Source organism: Hoplias malabaricus, chromosome Y (genome assembly GCF_029633855.1).
Source record: "Hoplias malabaricus isolate fHopMal1 chromosome Y, fHopMal1.hap1, whole genome shotgun sequence".
NCBI classification, from domain to species: Eukaryota; Metazoa; Chordata; class Actinopteri; order Characiformes; family Erythrinidae; genus Hoplias; species Hoplias malabaricus.
The window spans coordinates 8,526,174-8,546,475 of record NC_089820.1 but is presented as its reverse complement, the minus strand read 5'-3'; the positions used below and the strand labels follow the sequence as shown (position 1 = coordinate 8,546,475).

Sequence of the window (20,302 nt, the reverse complement as noted above, 5' to 3'; positions counted from 1 at the left end):
CTACAAAACACCAAAGTTTTTGACCTTTGCACATTTCTACCACACAACAAACAGAGGCTTGTTGCTCGGAATGCTTTCAGCTCACCCCTGTCTATGAATGAAGAGGAATTGAATCATCAAGTTTCACTGACCACAGGAGAGAAGACTGCTCACAGTATCATGCAAGACAGAGCCAGACCACTACAGGAATGACTCACACACACACACACACACACACTCACACAGTCTCAGAGGAAGTGAATGGGTAATCTGCCTTGGGTTACTTCATGAAGTCTCAGAACAGACGTATTGTCGGAAAAGACGCTTTGAAGCGATGACTGAATGAAAAGTCACTTGTAAAGATTAAGGAAGTTCACACACCAATAATGAAACCAGTGAAGATATTCAGCAGGTAACACACTCATAACACACACAGATACTCATTCATATTTTAAATATCATACACATTCTCAACTACCAGCACTAATACAGGGAAATCAGTCTTAATACAGTTTCTGGGAGCAAACCTGCAGCGTTTCAGTCCAACAGACTATAAAGTAATGCTATTGTTTACAACCTTACACCATTAAAGAAAAAGAAAATAAAACTGCTTTGAAAAACTGCACTTTTCCAAAAAAAAAAAAAAAAGCAGTTTAAAAAAAAAAAAAAATCAAACAGCACACACTCACACACAAATTTATGATGTGCTTTCCAAAAAACCCACATATTGGGGACCCTCTCTCCAGAGCCATATCTGGTTCATTCAGGAACTACAAAGCAGTTTGATTCTTCATCGCAGCTGAGTTGCGCTATGAGGAATCTAAAAAAAAAAAAATAATCAACTTCATGCATGTTATTTGCTACTTCCTGGTAAAAATGACTGCTCCTTTAAATACAGCCTTTAAAAAGAACTCAAAGCAGGCCAGACACAAACTTGCATAAACAAACACCCACAGACCCACACACAGATTCATATGCTGATGTTCAATTATGTCCCTCACTAACCTAAAACCTTTAATGTACGTTTAATTGCATGGAAAGTCCAGTTTGTTGAAGTTGGAGTTAATTGTTTGTGTTTATTACAGTATAGAGGTTATCTACTGCTCATTTTTTTAAAAAGGAACTGATCTGTTTAACGTGGCTCCTTAAAACATAAGTGAAAATGAAAATTCTCTTTTTGCTTATTCTCCATCAACATGCCTTTTTGATAGATAGATAGATAGATAGATAGATAGATAGATAGATATGAGAGAAGGAGATAGAAAGAGGAATTGAGGAGTTTTGAGGGGAAAGCAGCCAATCCATAGAGAGAATCACACACACAGGAAACATTATACTACATTTTGGGAGAAAGTCACTAGTGACATTGACTGTGTTTGTACGTAAGTTTAACTTGTCTGTAAGATTTTATTCACTGCTTGAATCACCACAGAAAGTAATTTGTAACTTGAATTGTTTGATTTTGTAGCACTGTCTGTAATGCAGAGACGTTTCCACCTTTTCTCTCGGTTGTCTAAAAGAACGACAGATGCCTTTTCTGTGCAATGAGCAAAGAAAGAGAGAGAGAGAGAGAGAGACAGAGAGAGACAGAGAGAGAGAGAGAGAGAGAGAGAGAGAGAGAGAGAGAGAGAGAGAAAATAGCATACTGGAGAGAGACGGATTGTTTATTTACACGTTTACTGACACTGGGGCTTCATGACACACATTAAATCAGATTTGAGCCATAAACAGACTGGAGAGCTAGCACATGGTGAGGAAACATCATCTGAATTTTACAAAATGTTTTTTCATTACAATCACCAACATCACCATTAAGGTGCAACAGTATGGGATTGACGTCACATTTTTCGTTTTCTTGTTTCAAAATCCTCCTCACATTCTCTACTGGGGACTGGTCAGGACTGCAGACAGGTCAGTAAAGTAACCGGACACCCCTCTTCCGCAGCCATGCCTAGCCTTTGCAGCATGTCACTTGGCATTGCCTTGTTGAAAAAATGGAAATGCCCTTTAAAAATTTCATCTTGAGTGCAGCGTATGTAACTCTAAGATCTCAGTGTATATTTCAGCATTAATGCTGCCATCCCATCATGGGTAAAAGAGCCCGGCTTTTGGACTTACCGCTGATAACAACCTGAATGGTCTTTTTGGTCCATCCCAGATGCCTCAGAGCATCGAGAAGTGATGCTGTGATAAGGTTTCTGTTTGCCCAGTAAACTTTAAAGTGGCATTTGTTAATGTAACGCCTCATTGTTGTGCTTGGTAAAGGTTTGTCAAAATAATCATTTCCTCATTTGGTTATCTCAGCTGTTGATGAATGACAGCTCTTGATGCAGTGGCGTCTGAGGGCTTGGAGATCACGGGTGTTTAGCTTAAGCACTAAATTCTGTAATGATATTACACACTGTAGATTAAGAAATATGCAAACACCTTCCAGTCATTCTTTGTGGAACATTATTTTTAAATATTTCAATAATTATCTCATGCCTTTGTGGACATACAGGAGATCATCTGCCCATGTTTGCTGCTTAAACTCTCAGCCTTTTGTGGATACTGCTTTTGCACCAAATCATGAGTATAATCACCTGTTGAAATCACCTGTTTGAAATAAATGTTTTTACCTCATTACTTGCCTAAGATTACCCCCTTGCCAATATTTTTTGGAATGTGCTGAAGGCCTGTAAACTGCAAGAATGGATTTTTATTAAGAAAAGCTGACCAGGCAAAACATGAAATATACTGGGTTCATACTGTCTGCAATGAAAATCAAACGTACACACGTGCACACACACACACACACCCTCCCTCTCTGCAGCCGCAGCGATGTGTGTGTCGTGTGCAGCATGTGCTGTGTGTGTAGTGTGGTGGTACAGACCCCTGCCCCTGGCCCCCTGCACGGACTCTTCTATCAGAACATGCAGCATGAACATGACTCAGCACTAAACACACACACACACACACACACACACACACACACACACACACACTCTCTCTCGCTCACACACACACAAACATCACTTCCCTTTTCTCTTTCTTTTTCCTTCTCTCCACTCTCCAACTACCCCCCCCACCCCCACTCGTTGTCTCTCTCTCCCTCCCTCTCTATCTCGTGTGGACAATTATTTTTCTATGTCTGACTCTGTCTTTAAATATCCCTTTGAATAACCCATTCTTTTTTTCTCCCTATGCTCTCTCTCTCTCTTCCCTCTACCAACATCCGTTCTCTCTCCCTCCCCTCCCCTCTCTCTCTCTCTCTCTCTCTCTCTCTCTCTCTCTCTCTCTGTGTGTGTGTGTTTGAGCTGATGTTGTGTAAACTTCGCTCCTGGCATTTCTCCAGAGGAACTTCCGGAGTTTCTCTCAGCTGTTAATGAAAAGCTCTGTAATTTTAGCAAAGTAACTATACACTGGTGTAATTTATACTTTTAAGTACACTCTTACTTATTCTCACTGACATAATGAATTGAGATAATTATATATAATCTTGTAGCTTATTGTCATGAGTAGGCTATTGATTAGCCTCATAGTAGTTTCCCAAAGCCCAAACAATGCGCACTTTAGACTAGCCTAATGGCAGGAGGCTGAGGGCAAATCCCATTCCACCCCTTGCTCCTAACACTTAGCCCTACCATTCTGTTTTGCCTAGGGGTAGGGTGTCTCAGTTGTTGTAGGGATAGAGGGGTAGGGTGAACTACCTAGGCTAGTGGCTATAAGTGAGATTGTTCAGAGACACACCTAAAACAATGTGTTATGAATGCCACAATTCACTGGAAGGATAGCAGTGCAAAGAAACAAAAAAAATCACAAATGTCACACAAGTATTTTCTCCTTTAAACTATGATACATTTTTTATGATCTTATTTTAAAGTACATCTGACACTACTGCAACATTTAAGGAGGAACTGGAAGTTTCGAACAAAAAAACGCCTAAATACAGTTTCATGTCACAGAAGAGTTAGCAGAGGGTGATAATATATGATTGTGGAATGCTTCTGAAGACATATGATGCCCTAAATTTAATTAAAGTACAGCAGAGCTCATCTGATATTACTGCAGACTGGCAGAGATTACTACAAATCATTGCTAGTAGCCTATTAATGAAACACTTCTGTATTATTTTGTGTTTCGGCCTAAGGCTCTTGAGAGGTTGTCCAGTTTTGTACTACTACACCCTGTAACTCAATTCCAAAGGGCAAGATGACACTCAAAAATAAGAGGTAGGGTTTTTCTTTTACGGAGTCAGACACTTGATGAAAATGCAGCAAGACTTGAAGAAACAGTCCTTAACTGTAAATCAATATAAACATAAAATTTCTTGTGCAAATGAAGCCTAAAACAGCCTACCCACAACAAAGGGTGGCAAAACCTACAGTTTATTTTGTCAGCTTCAAGACTCACATCCATGAATCTCTGGTTAACCCATGCATACACTGTGCATATAGTGAATATCCAAATATAAACCAAATAACACAGCTGAAGCTCGGCTGCCTAAAAATGGTATTCGGAATAGCACTAGTCCATGACATGCCTTGTTCAAATTATTACAAGGATCAAGGATCACGACACCATTCACAAAGTACATTTCAGCCCCTGCTCCTTTAAATGACAATACGCCACAGCTCAGGACCAACCTGAGTGCATAGCAATGCTTTCTGATTTAGGCAGCCCATAACAAACAGTAAAAATTATGAGAGTATGTCCCCTTTCAATACAGTAAAAAAAAAGCCTCAATAATGTATCATATAGAGTGTGGATTAATTTCCCTTCACACACTCTCACACAAACACATACACATGTACACACCCATTAAACACGTGCTTGTGTGTGCACAGATTTGTGATCTCATTCACACACACGCACATTCACCACATACATACACAAACACACACATTATTTTACTAAAATCACCCCCCCACACACACACACACATTCTTTTTACAGTATTGTTCTACAGTTACAGGCTGTCAATACTCAAAGGCAATGTGTCACATAAATATAAAACTAAATTATTGGTTTCATAATAAGAATAAACTTGTTTTTAAAATGTTTTAAAATGGCAATACTCATACAAGCCCCATACCTGTTGAATACAAATCATTCAGCCCTAAAAAACCTCCAGCCTCATTACACAAACACTAATGCATAGATACACAGTTCCTCTCTCTATCCCTCTCACTCTCTACAATTATCTTTATACATTTACTTTTATGCATTATAATGACAGTGGGAAAAAGAATACACAGAGAGAGAGAGAGAGAATATATAACTGAATGTGTGAGAAAAGACACACACAAACACACACACACACACACACACACACACACACACACACACACACACACACACACAGAGAGAGAGAGAGAGAGAGAGACAGACAGACAGAGATAGAGACAAAGAGAGAAACAGTGTGTGTGTGTGTGAAACCATGCCTATGTGTATTTGTACTTGTGTGTGTGTGTGTGCGAGAGAGTGTGAGGCAGTGGTCACAGTGACAGGAAACCCAGCCCTGCCTTAGCAACACACATACACACACACACACACACACACACACACACACACACCCTCCACTGTTCACCAATCACACACACGTTGTGTATGTCAGCTTCATGGTTAAAAAAACATGAACCACATAAATGAGAAACTGTGAGAAAACTGACACTTCACTGCAGTCCAGCCTGATGAATGAAAGGATGAATAAATTAATAAAACTATGCAGAGGCCAGAATTTATTCTGTTAGGGGTAAAGTACACTGGTTGGGCAATTATAAACAAGCCCAAATCTTTGGATATTGCATAAATAGTCTCCATGTCCCTTTGCCAGAGAATCCAATAGATCAATGCCACTAGGGAGCGCCGGTGTGTTCCCATCATAAAATGTAAACTGTTACATTTCATTGCTGTCCAATGAAAAAAATGCATCTCCCAAAACAGTAGCTTTACAGGAGAAAACCTTAACTTCAACTGGAAGTCAATGTAAAATAACTTTATTCCAAGTCATTTTGGAGTATTCCTATTGGTCCATTCATCATGAAATGTAAAGGAAAGCTGCTGTGTTCAAATGATGTAGAAAACTTAAAATACACAAAAATGGAGATACATATTTTTAATTGGACAGCAGTGATTTACAATAGTTGACAGATTATTCTCCAGAATCACTTCGAAACCTCTTACAGATGTAGATGGACTGTGAAACTTACTCAGAAATTTGTGTGTTGGTGTGTTGTACCTGCCTGAGTTGGGAACTGAAATTCTGCTGTGTTTAGGGCAGTGGTTTTACCCATGGCACCCTATCAACCACCAAACAGCTGTCTAGCAATGGGCATTTCAGTCAGTTGCAGCACTGCAGTGGGTACAGAGACTACCTGGAATCACTGGGTGCAAGGCAGGGTTCAAGTCCATCACAGTACATCAACATACACTCATCTAGTCACTCAAAAACTCACTCCTATGGATGCTTTCCCACAGGAATATTTGGAAATTGTGGGAGGAAACCGGAAGTCCTGGAGGAAACCCATGCAGACACAGGGAGAACACACCAAACTTCTCACCGACAACAGAGGTGGGGATTTAACATACAACCCCAGGACCCTGGAGCAGTGTGAAAGAGACAACCTACAGAACCACCATATCACCCAAGGCTAATGTGTAATTACTTTTCAATGAAAGAGGAATAGCAAAGACACTCTGCTTTAGTCATTTCTATTGTCTGTGTTTTTTAATCTCTCCAATCTGGACTGCTCTGGAAGATATTTTGTCTATTTTTTTCTTTGGATGACTATAATATTAATAGCATAATATCATTCCACAGAACACCGTTTGCTAACAAACTATACCCTGCAGCTGACCATTATTAACTTTCTACCTTAACATATGCAAAATAACAACGAGACAACTGTTTTTCAACCACTGGTTTGTGTTTTTGGAACTAAATATAGACAATGATATGTTTGTAGACAAAGGATTTCAGGACAATTCCAGGTAGTTAACTCTGAGCAGGTGGTAAAGGACAGAACAGTAAACAGTGGGAAAAATTCCAATGGCAAACAACAAAACATTTCCATGTTCTTGAAAAACATTATAAGCCTCCTGTATGTACTGTCCTGTAATGTGGTTTGCTGCTGATTTTGTTTAAAACAGGTTAAGAGTAACCTGAATCCTATTGCTATTTTTACAGTAAATATTAGTGAGCTGTAGTTTAACTGAATTTACTTTACATTAACCTAGATATGACACCTCAATTCTGTATGGTGTGGTAATCTAACTCTGTATGGCGTATCTCGTCATATGGCATAAATCCAGGGAGATACTTTTTCACCTGTTTTTGATACTAGCAAATGAAAAAACTAGGGAGAATCTGGTGCCTTTTGCCACTTAGTGTGGCCAAGAAATGCCTTCTACTGGCATTTGACTGACATGCAAAAGGACCAATCACAAGTCTGCAATTTGGGCATGTGTAGAAGGAGACAGTCTTTATGATTCACAGCAGACCAGTAAGAGCCAGTGTGTGGTGTGTCAAATTTCTGTTCTGTCTTTTAAAATGTTCATGTGCATTTAAGAGAATCACAGGGAGGGGGCGCTGTGGAAGCTCATTGACTGTTAATGTCACGGTCTGAAAACGGGTGGAGAAAAACACAAGCCCTGTAGCCCACTGCAGTTGTAAGGTTAGCGCTGAGTTTGGGTTACAAAACAGCAAGAAAGCAGTAAACAGACAAAATTCTGAGAAAATCCTTCACTTGATTTTATGCTCACAGGTATATAGTTTATCCTCTAAATATATGTGTTTTGAGCCTCAATTTGCTGAAAATTCTGCTGTGGTGTGCTAAACCACAAGTGCTTGTTAACGCCAACTGAAGTTTCTGAAGTTTCCACCAGTTTCCACCAGTCACTGAAGTTTGCTCTCTCTCAGGTGTTTTATCGTCAACACGTGTGTCGGTGTGCACTGTCGGGCTGTGTTTAGCTAAATTCACTCGATTTTGTGCTCACAGACAACGCAGCCTGACAGAGCACCACCTCCCCACGGTAATACCGTACACCCCAATAATATTTTGAGATGGTATGAAGGTACGAGACACATTTTAATTATGGATTGTTTTTTACATTTTTTCATATCGACATATCTTCACAACATGAAGGAGCAGGCGAGTGTGAACCAAATTTGTTGACAAAGGTACAACTTTTGAATTTCTGTGATTATTTCAAGGAAGATATTTGGTTACGTTTGCATATGTGAAAATGTGAGCCAACAGATTATAGTTTAGTAACTAAACTGTGATACACAGCGGATAAAGAAAATACTCAATCTGTACCTATTCATAGCTTTCATATCTTCCAAGTGAACATGATTTGATAGCTGTTTATTTCATTTCTCAAACCCACAACCTCCACAAACTGGATCTAGACCTTTCCTGTTCGTCATAATTATGTGTGCCATTACTGTGGGTACACTTCCTGACATGTCTTGGTTGAAATTATGTTCAGAGTCTAATTAGACTCCAAAGATGTCAGAGTCAAGTGTCACTAAATAAAGTATTGAGATTTTGCCTAGTTGTCATTTTTTTAATAATAAACAAAGAGTTCTTTTTTGTTTATACATCTAATGAACTGTACCCAATCTCCACAGTCACACAATGCTACCAAAACACTGGGTGAAGCCTAGCAGCTTTTCAAGCTGCTGCTAACACAGCACCACTGGTGTTCAACACACTTGGGGCAGAACACTAAATACAAAGATCTGTTACGTCAGCAGGGAGATATTTGCACTGGCTTGCATCGTACTGAGGGATGGGGAGAGGGAGGGCCATGCTACACACAAATCCTACATATGCATACATGCAAATTTAATTAAGTTAAGACTAGTAATTAACTGTGGAAGTGTCTGAAAATTCCTGTCTAAATCAAACTGACAGATTTCAAAACACACACACACACACAATCAAATCGCAATGGGGATTTTTTTCTCCCTTTATGCTCTATTGTTTGTGTGTGTGTGAGAGCGTCACACTTCCTCTGAGCCAAGCAGCCGTACAGTTCACTCTGTATATAACCTCTGTTTTTACTGAGCTCACAACTCTTTTTACGTCTACATCTAACTCTCTCACTTGTTCTCTCCCTCTGTTGTTTGTCTCCTCCCTTCTCTTCCTCCTTTTCCCTGTTTCTCTCACACACTCTCTCCAACACTCTACTTTCAACTGTGTAGCTTTCTTTTCCTTTCCTGTCAATTTTCTCTGCTCTCTCTACACTTTCTTTTGCAGTCTCTCCTCTGCTCACCCTGTCGTCCTCCACCACTCATAATATTAAACACAAACGGTTCTGAGAGAGAAAACGAGAGAGAGAGAGAGAGAGAGAGAGAGAGAGAGAGAGAGAGAGTTGTTGTGTTTTTGTTTTAAGCACATTGTGAGGACCAAATGTCCATCTCTCTTAAAAACATGCCATTTTCTACATAAAACAGAAGTTTGGTTAATATGGTAATATTTAATGTACGTTTGTAGGTGTAGGTGTAGTATTACTTGTCTGCACTAAAACAGAAATGAAAGAAAGTCCATACCAACACTGCAACACCAATGAGTGTAAAGTGTAAGAGGCTGTGTGAATGCTGCTGGTGAAATATTGTGTGTGACTGGAAGGAGATAGAAACGAGTGGAAAGAGATAGTCATAGAGAGAGAGAGAGAGAGAGAGAGAGAGAGAGAGAGAGAGGTGAAATTAACTACATGGAATAAGTAATTAGTAAGTAGAAGGGTAAGTGTATATATATATATATATATATATATATATATATATATATTAGAATGCCCCATACAACCATAAAATTAAAACCAGATCCTTTTTTTTTTCATTCAACATCTCTTGTATCAGCTCATCTGATGACATAACTGCACTTTGTAGTTTTACAATCAAAGATGGTGGTCTATTTGTTGCTCTGTATACATTTTAAGCCCCCCGCCCCCATTTGTGTGGTGGGATGACATAATAGCTCTATAGTCCACGACTGGGATTGAACATGGTGACTCATGTGCAGCAGCTCCAGCTCCAGAATGTAACGAGGCATTTATACACCGTGTCCACTATGGGCATAGCTTACAGTAACTGAGTTCACTGGTTGTAGTGTTTGTCTGCAAACATTTGGGCATGTAGTGCAAAACTAATGTAGCTAATGAAGTGGTAACACAATGCTTATTGAGGTTTAGAAATGATGCACAATGCCCAAAACGTGTGCACACTTTAAATGTTTTTATTATTATATTGAAAATCTAGTATGGGTCAAATTATATTTTCAAATATTGTATATTTTATAACAACAAATATAGTTTTTTTTAACAAGTAATCATATATATATATATGTGTGTGTGTGTGTGTAGTATAAAATAAAAATAATAAAAATAAAATAATACTCTATATATATGATTCTGTATCAAATGTAATCGCCATCTATTGTTCACTAAAATGAGTTACACTTACACATTCCTCATTGGACAAGTGTACACACATACAAACACACAAACACAAATATACACATAGGCCTAAATTAGCAGATCTGGTCGTTTTTGACGCATTTCCTGTTGCTACATGGCTGGAGGGACTATATTAAATGTCCTGATTCTGTAAGATAACACAAAACACACACGGGGGTTTATTCTAGTGTTTAACAACAAGCAAACACTAACACAATGCACAGTAAACCAGAAAACTAAAAGAATGCATGCAGAAAAGTAGGGTTATTTTTCACATTACTTTCCCAAATGCTAGGTATTCACCAGGAATGTGGGTGGCAAATATCACTCCTTTTACAAACAATCTGGGACTGTAAATGAAATGTTAATAAAACCGGATGCAGTGATCTCCGAGTCCTGTTTAGAAAAACACATTTAATGTTTTCCTTTCCTGTTTTTTTCCAAGTGAAACATGCTAAGCATAATTGTCATTTCATAGCAGTACTACAAAATTGTGCCTCAACATTTAACCTGTCCATAGCAGTGAAAACACACACATACACACACACACACAAAAAGATGCTAGTGCACTAGTGGCAGTGAGCTCACACCTCTTCAGGTCTCAAGCTTTTATGGTGCTTTTCCACTGCAAGGTACCTACATGACTCTACTGGACTTGGCTCTTTTGCTTTTCCACAGGCCAAAGCTGGTACCTGGTCCCGGGTAAGTTTTCAGTCCCAGCTCACTTTGGGTTCAAACTGTGCAGAGTAGGTACTAAATGGTGACGTGTAAGCCCTGTAGAGCTATGTCAGTCACCAGAAAATGCAGGTCTCTTTCAAATCCAGCACAAACTGCCGCTTGTCAAATCTCTCACAACGGCAGCTCGTAACTTTACCTCAGGGTGTTTTGAAGAGGTTTATATGCTCCTTGGACTATGACCGACATATCTCCAGTGAAAGCCGAAAACGTATCAGTTAGAACTGAGGCAGTGTTCAGTCCAAAAAACAAAAACAACACACGGATGCACAACGATTAAACACCACCTAACTTTATCGTCACCATTGTTGTGGTTTTCAAAGCCAGCGATTCCTGAGAGACAGGGTTTTGTGATATCCAGCTCCATTTCACAGGGGAGCTCTGCCAGTGGAAAAGCGACAGGCTTTAAGCATGCTGAGCCGTGTCTAGTCAAGTCATGTAGAGCCAGACCCATGCAGTGGAAAAGCACCATTAGAGGCCATGGCTGCTGCCTCACTATTCAATGGCTGTTAAAATTAAATGGGACAGAAACATATTTATCACTACTTAACTTCACTGTTCTTCAACATTTAATAATCTTTTGGAACAGAAGGCACCAACTGATCATCTTTTAAAAGTCCACAATCCAAGATTTGACACATTTACAAAGCAGCATCTCATTTCATTGAAAAGGAGTAGTCGAGTTAAAGTCAAGTTAAGATGACATGAGCAGAGAAAGAAGCCACACGCTGCTCTGTTTTGCTGTTCTCAAGGCCTTATTTCACCCTGGGGATTACCTAAAACCCCACCCTGTGGAAACTTAGGGGTGAAACATTTGTTTTGCCCTCCCTATGGAGACTGACAGCACCCACAAAGCTTTCTCTAAGCAAGATGGCAGATTTCCACAACCAAATATTAAGGACAACACAACCATCCACGTGTTTGCTTCTCCTCTGAGAAAAAAAAATTCTCTTCAGCAAAAAAAATAAAAAAAATAAATAAAAACAAGAATCAATGCTGGACTGACTTGTCCGAAATGAAGAACACATTAATTGCTGTTCAGCAAAAGCAGTCATTTCCAGTGCACACCCCATGAGCGGAGAGACCCAGAAGAGCGCTTCTAGGATAGTGACTCCTATGCCTGCTCATGTGGTGTGATGGTACACTGGAAATTACTGCTTTCGCTTCTCTCCCTTCTTTAGGTAAATTCCTGTGTTATCAGGTGGACTGGGAGAGCAGATTTTCTCGTTCTACCTTAAATGCTGTTATAGATACATGGGCCTTAATTGGCATATTATTAGCCTGTTCCTTACTCAAATTTGCCATTCCACCTTAAAGGAGCTCTAAATAAAACTTGTACATTTCTGTGTGTTAACACAGGGTTTTATTTTCACACGCCATTCGCAGTATTAAAAGCCACTAAAAATTGAACTTGTAATGTTACCATTGCACCATGTTGTTCCTTTTCATTTCAGGGTGTTTACTTTTCTCTGTCTTATTTAACTTAATCGGTGTTAAAACACAGTCGTCATGTGGAGCATTTCAGGTGGAATGGGTATAACAAATGAGACACCATCTACTGCAGTTCACTGACGTTCAGCTTAGCATGACTCATTCAGTCGCTGTTTTTTTCCCTTGCACCTGGCTTTTCTACCCTCCCCACGATAGGGGGAACATTTATTTTTATCACCTACACACCAGTGAGAAGAGCTCCCTCAAACCAGTGAGAAGAGTTCTCTCGCCGATGAACCATGCTCACACGCACAGGTGCAGAGGTCTCACTCTTGCTTCAAACCAACAGAGAATGCCTACACTCTCTGTCTACACAGTTAAGTCCCCTGAGCACAGTATCTACTCCTGTTCCCCCTGGACTATGTGTTGGTGTTTTTGGAACTATATAAGCTCTTTGGGTGATGGGAAAGCACCAAGAATAAATATTTTTTTTAATTCACATTATAATGTTCTATTTCTGTTTCATAAGTGACTGGATTGATAATGCTAGGTTTTATGGATATTTTTAATTTGTTGTGAATGTTATAAGCTTAGTTGGAGTGAGTCAGTGTGACTTTTTTATTTTTCACTCTCAGCAATGAATGTTAAACACAATGTGATGTGGGGTTGAGGCAGGTTTGGCTCTGAAACACTTGTGAGAACTCTAGTGGCATTATCTCAGACAGAGTACCTTGGCATATTTTCATTAAACATGAATTCATATTAATGCTGGGCGACAAAATGGTAACTATTAGTTTTGTGATTAATTTTTGCTTGATAACGATTATAAGCTTTGGGTAATAGAGCTTGATAAACCTTAATTTCTACTCCAAGTTAGCACAGCCAGCTGCACTCTGTCAGGTGCGTATACTCATGCTGTTACGGTACATGAACATAGGAGACCACATTAACCTAAGAACGTAAACAAGGCTATAGTCGGTTTAACTCAAGTGCTTGTGTGCATGTATTAAATATATATTAATTATGTTATATGGAATTATGTTATATGGAGAAAATTTCTCTCGTGCGCAGGGAGAATCCGAGAGCAGATTTTGGCACACTGTTGTAGCTGTCCTTGGGTTTTTCTTCACTCAAAGTGTTTTCCCAAAATTATTTTCACCATTTGCAAATTTTATTTGGATCCCACGCCTTACATTAGGCTGCTTCTCTTAAATAAACCCTCCCAAGGGTGGAACTGTTCTCGCCTTGCACTCAGTGATTCTGGGTAGGCTTCAGACCCACCACAACCCTGAACTGAATAAACAGTTACAGATAATGAATGAATGAATGTGCAAAATTGAAAATGTTCTAGCCTTACCAATGTTTCAAGCATTGTTCTAAGCCTTCTAATAGGTTTAGTGCAATATGTTTACAGTTCATCACTTGGGAGTGTTTATTTATTTATTTATTTTATCATTTTAAACTCTTCTTAATCTATCTTTTTACTCTTTCTGCTTCTTTAAACGCGTGAGATGGTAATGCCCTAAGAATGTTTCCATGACCAAACACATAGATATAATTTTTTTTGTGGTAAGATAATCTTATTGTTCCAATAAATACATATGAGGTGGATATGTGTATGTGTGTGTGTGTATATATACTATACTATATACTATATAAGTGGCTAAAAAAAAATACTTTTTTTCCACTGTTACAAGTGTAAAGGTCAAAGGTCAGCATCTGTCATGGTGTTGGTGTGTGGTCCTGCCCATATCTTGGATAATCACACAATCAACTCTAAAATACATGTGCACAATTTGAAGCAGCATGAAATGCCTTTCTAGATGACATCTTATTCATGGGCATGGGCAGGGAAAAATAAAACATAAAATGTTCACATAAAATGTGCAAATACTGCTGAAAATAAATCTGAAATATATTAAGTTTCTGTTTATTTCTGAATATTTTTAGTAAAAAAAAAAAAAAGACGTTTTAAGGAATTTGCACAAAACAATTTTTTTTTGTGTACAATATTTGCGTTTGTAACACATTTATAAGTGCAAGTTGTTTTCATCACTGGTTATTTCTATGCTAATGCTACAATTGTAAAGTATCTGAAATTAAATGTTTTAGCAATGCTACCACGCAACTCAACCACAACAAATAACTCTCCATCCTGCACACTCTCTCTCTCTCTCTCTCCCTTTTATACTTAAAGGGAACCTTGCATGCCTTAAAATATTGCACATGCTCAATAATACTTAGGCCTAATTTTTATGATTTATTATATTATAAAATAAAAATCAAACACAACTAATCCCTCAGTCAATCACCTTGTGATGATGTCATATGGGGGGGGGGGGGTAGAGTCTTAAAGTGCAGATTCAGTGCCTGTTAATAGTCAGAAAGAGCCCCAGCTCAGTTTAGCATAAGTTCCAAGCAGTAAGGACTAAGGAGCAGAACCTCTGGATTTTAGCCATTTTCGCTTGGTTCTCCTTTGTTGTCATTTTTCATACCAAATCAGTACAATTATGCAACATTAACATGGTGCACTGTGTGGTTCATGAAACTATGGCATCTGCACCAAAATAATGAATGTTAAAAAAGGAGCCATGCATGTGATAGCTGAATAAAAAGAATTTTTATTAGGCACATTGTGTGGTACTTGGGTGTAGAAGCTGTTATTTAACAACTTACATTGTAGGCTTAGCAACAGCTTAGAGACCCATTTTAATATGGAGCTGCATAAATGTATCAGTGTGCACATGCATTTTGTTTCAAAAACAGATTTATTCACATTACAGACAGATACTGATCATTTACATTTATGAATGGGAACTGTCAAGATTCCCAAATCCAATCTGAACAAAAATCTGAATCTCGTAAAGTGTATCTAGCTTTATTTCCGTGCACCTTTTGTGTTAGTTTGGTTGTGTTTATCCTCATCTTGGTGCTCTCACGTAACAGCAAGTACAGTACTGTGATTAGAGATACTCAGACAAGGTGGCGGCATGTAGGCAGCACAAAAAAATCAGAGGTGCTTGTTTTATTCCACGTTTTCTTAGTAAGGCAACCCACAGAAACCTGACTGGTTGGGCTTATTTTACATTTTGTGGGTTTGTAGGCTACAAATATTGAAAATAGTGTGCTAATGCACATATGAGTTCTTAGATCCAGAGTGCGTATATTGTGTGTATGTACATGACATGTAGTGTCAATACAAAAGTGATTAATCATTTTGCCCTACACACCAGATGTAATTTTAGAGATCTTTAATGATAAAAGTTGTATTTCATATTTCAGCATGTACAGGAGAGAATTCATTCATAAGTGAAACTCAGACTCATACAGTCTCCTCGAAATGAGTCACAACATTCTCAGTGTGTGTGTGTGTGTGTGTGTGTGTGTGTGTTCCTGGGTTCCTGGAAAATGTTCTTCATATTTACGACCAAACACACACAATCTTTTACACTGATTCTGTTCCAACAGCTGTATATTCACTTATATAGTTATATTTATTCAACCAACACACAATAAATGGAACCCTTCGTAATTGTGCAATATCTTAGAAAAAGTCTCCACATCAGATAAAGAGCACCTAAACTTTCATCTTTGAGTGAGAAGAGAAAACTCTCATTTCAGTTCTAAACAAACCCACAGCTGTTTGTGTCCATCATTCCACTGTGAGAAGACCCAACTCAACACTATGGGTCTTAAAACCAGCACAGACAAACGACATTAGATACCAGAAAGAAAGTTATGAAATCTGGATTGGTGATTCTAATTTTGTTTCTGAAATGACTCAGTTTGCAAGAAGCAGAAAGTGCAACCAACTGAAGTCTGAAGTTGTGGCTGCAGATTTCTTAGAGAAACTGAAAGTGAATGTCATGAAAAGATTGGAAACTGGAATAAAGGCCAAGAGCTGACAGAGATATATATATAGTGAAAAATAAGATTTACACTTTGTCATTCAGAGTTCAGTGTCATTCGCTGTTAATTACATGTTTATGACAATTAATTTCTGGAGCTGACATAAATAAGTGATGTTGTAGGGGAGATCATTTATAGTTAGATTATATTATTTACTAACTAATGTTTTAACTTTAAAAACAGTTTTTGTACTATTTTTAACGGTTTACTTTTTTAATCACTATTTCAATGCTGGTATAGCTATATCATTTGGAAACTTGCCCATTAATGGGAGACTTTTATTTTTTAAAGTAAAGGTTATTGGCCGTGTCTAGCCAATAAAGAGCCTAAAAAGACCACGCGACTCCTTGACGCCTGAAGTTGGTTACTTATTTACCAGTTTCTTATTCAGATTCTCTGTTCCACCTTAAATGGTGCAAATTCTGTCGCCGCTAGATGGCAAAGTACGAACTACACGTTTAGCTTCATTCCATGGATATTATCTCTTTATTTTCAAAGTGTCTCAGAAATCTGAAAGTCTCACTGAAGACACATTATAACAGACTATTAATACCCTGAAGATGGAGAAATTTTACTGTGGAATTATTTTGTAATAGCCCTATAAACATAGCATTGGACACTATAGAATATGTGGAGAATTGGCCTAATTCATTTGACATTATCTCTTTATTATCAAATTGTCTCAAAAATCTGAATGGCTCACTGAAAATATCATATAACAGACTATTAAAATCCTGAAGATGAAGAAATTTTTCTGTGAAATTGATTTATAATGGCCCTTTGAGCATAGCATTGGACACGATAGAAATTGCACATTTGGCTAAATTCATTGGACATTATTTCCAAATTGTCAAAGTGTCTCAAACATCAGAGAGGCGCAGATGCAATATAACAGACTATTAATATCCTGAATATGAAGAAATTTTACAGTAAAATTGTTTTTTGTAGTTTCCCTGTGAGCATAGCATTGGATTTAAATATGTGGGGAAATTGTGTATTTGGCTTAATTCAGTGGACATTATCTTTTTACTTTTAAAGTGTCTCAAAAATCTGAAGAAATGTCACTGTGGATTTTTTTTTTTGGTCATGGCCCATATGAACATAGCATGTGGAAACATGAACTTTGGTTATACATTCATCTGAAAAGTTAGGACACCCCATGAAAGCCTTTGTCTTTTTAAACATGTTTAATCATATGGACACATGAGCTTCATTTGAACAGTACTGAGAGTACTGTTAGTACTTAGAAATTTTTTTTTTTTTAAATTACATATAAATATAAGATGTAAAACAGAGGTGGCACGGTGACAGGAGGTAGTGTTGCAGTCACACAGCTCCAGGGACCTGGAGGTTGTGGGTTCAAGTCCCGCCCCGGTTGACTGTCTATGAGGAGTGTGGTGTAAGGAAGTTTATTTAAAGGGCATTATTGACCATAACCATGTAGAAATGTTTAAAATTGTGAAAAGATCATTTAATTAGATAATTTCACAATTTTAAATATTTCTATAAAATAATACTCTGGTCCAAATGTTGGTCTTGATTGACCTTAGGCGAGTCATACAGCCAAGATGTGCTTTCAGTAATATTCTTTATGTCAACAAGGCTTTTACTGATGCACTGGGCATAATTGTCATGAGTATCAAAGTGTTCAGTTTTATGAACCAACTTTTGAAGTTTCTTACATACCATGTTCAAAATCGTCATCATAATCTTCATAGCTTGAGAACATATGAACATGAGAACGTATTAACATAGTTAATTATCATGACTAAGACCAGCTCTCAATAGTTATGGTCAAAAATGTCTTTTAAACAAACTTCCTTTCATTTGTCTTACTCTGTAAATAGATACAATGTCAGTTAGTCCTTGTTTAACCTCACTGGCCCAAACTACCTAAGACTAAGTGTGTACTTACACTGACACCCTATTAACTAATGTTACATGAATAAATGTTTCTCTTGATGATATAATATGATATTTTCAGTGAGCCATTCAGATTTTTGAGACAATTTGAAAATAAGGAGATAATGTCTAATGAATTATGCCAAATGCACAATTTCTCCACACATTCTATCTTGTCCAATGCTATGTTTATGGTGCAATTATATAAAATGTCCACAGTAAAATTTCATCATCTTCAGGATATTATTAGTCTGTTACATTGTATCTTCAGTGAGCCATTCAGATTTTTGAGACAGTGTGACAATAATGAGATAATGTCCAACGAATTAGGCCAAATAAGCAAATTCTCCACATATTCTATAGTGTCCAATGCTATTTTTAGAGGGCTATGACAAAAAAAATTCCACAGTAAAATTTCTTCATCTTCAGGATATTAATAGTCTGTTATACTGTGTTTTCAGTGTGCCTTTTAGTTTTTTGAGACTCTTTGAAATTAAAGAGAAAATGTCCAATGAATTTAGGCACATGCACAATTTCTCAACGCATTCTATCATGTCCAGTGCTGTTTATAGGGCAATTATAAAAAAAATCCACAGTAAAATTTATTCATCTTCAGGATATTAATAGTCTGTTATATTGTGTCTTCAGTGATCCTTTCAGATTTTTGAGACACTTTGAAAATAAAGAGATAATATCCAATGAATTTAGCCAAATGTGCAATTTCCCCACATATTCTATCATCTTCAATGCTATGTTCATAGGGCCATAATAAATAAATTCCACAGTAAAATTTCTCCATCTTCAGGATATTAATAGTCTGTTATATTGTGTCTTCAGTGAGACTTTCAGATTTTTGACACACTTTGAAAATAAAGAGATAATGTCCAATGAATTAAGCCAAATGCGCAATTTCCACACACATTCTGTCATGTCCAATTCTATGTTCACAGGGACATTACAAACAAATTCTACAGTAAAATTTCTTCATCTTCAGGATATTAATAGTCTGTTATATTGTGTCTTCAGTGAGACTTTCAGATTTTTGACACACTTTGAAAATAAAGAGATAATATCCACGGAATTAAGCTAAACGTGTAGTTTTTGGAAGGTGTATTCGTACTTTGCCATCTAGCGGCAACAGAATGCAACAATTGCACCATTTAAGGTGGAACAGAGAATCCGAATAAGAAACTGGCGAATAAGTAACCAACTTCAGCGTCGTCGCGATTCCCGCCTGCGGCACAGCACGCGCTCTCCGGGAATTAATGCGCACTTTATTTATTCCGTGCTAACGTTTAAAGCCTCGCACGCGCTCCCTGCTGCTGGAGCAGGAGGGGCAACGCTCGCCTTCAATACAACTTTTAAAAGTATTTAAAAGCTGTTCTAACGCCATTTTTTTGGTCCATTAGACCAAATAAAAGATCCGAAAGTATGTACAGGACTCCCTCACGCAACACATATATAACAAAACCAGCCAAAACGACAACATCCAAGACCAATTCCGTTATCTGAAATTCCTCCCCGAGAAACAGCGAAAAACTACCTACCTCAGAAACTAAAAACACACCGACAAACAACACGCGCCAAAAAACAACAACCCACGAACAGCGTAAACTACAATATAAACCAGACAAAACAAAAACAAAAACAGCAGCGCAGTGACTTTACCTGCAGCCCTCGAGCCCGCGGCGCTCATAACTCTGTCTGTGTGAGTGAGTGAGTGAGTGAGAGAGAGAGAGAGAGAGAGAGAGAGAGAGAGAGAGAGAGAGAGAGAGAGAGAGAGAGAGAGAGAGAGAGAGAACTTCTAGCGGGAGAGAGGGAGCACAAACCAACTAGAATAAATACTTAAAATATATATCTTTGTTATATGATTATGTGTATTTATTGATTCTTTTATTTTAAC

At 38.0% G+C, this 20,302-nt stretch overlaps 1 protein-coding gene across 1 annotated transcript in view; it reads right to left on the bottom strand.

The window, feature by feature from the left end:
* LOC136677902 (SH2B adapter protein 3-like) overlaps nucleotides 1–20,091 on the bottom strand; it is a gene marked incomplete at its 5' end in the record, with an annotated part of 43,585 nt that extends 23,494 nt beyond the window's left edge. The window contains one exon of the mRNA XM_066655598.1: nucleotides 20,068–20,091. Coding sequence (XP_066511695.1) covers nucleotides 20,068–20,091 — 24 coding nt within the window. The remainder of the gene's footprint in view (nucleotides 1–20,067) is intronic.
* Between the last annotated feature and the right edge of the window lie 211 nt (nucleotides 20,092–20,302).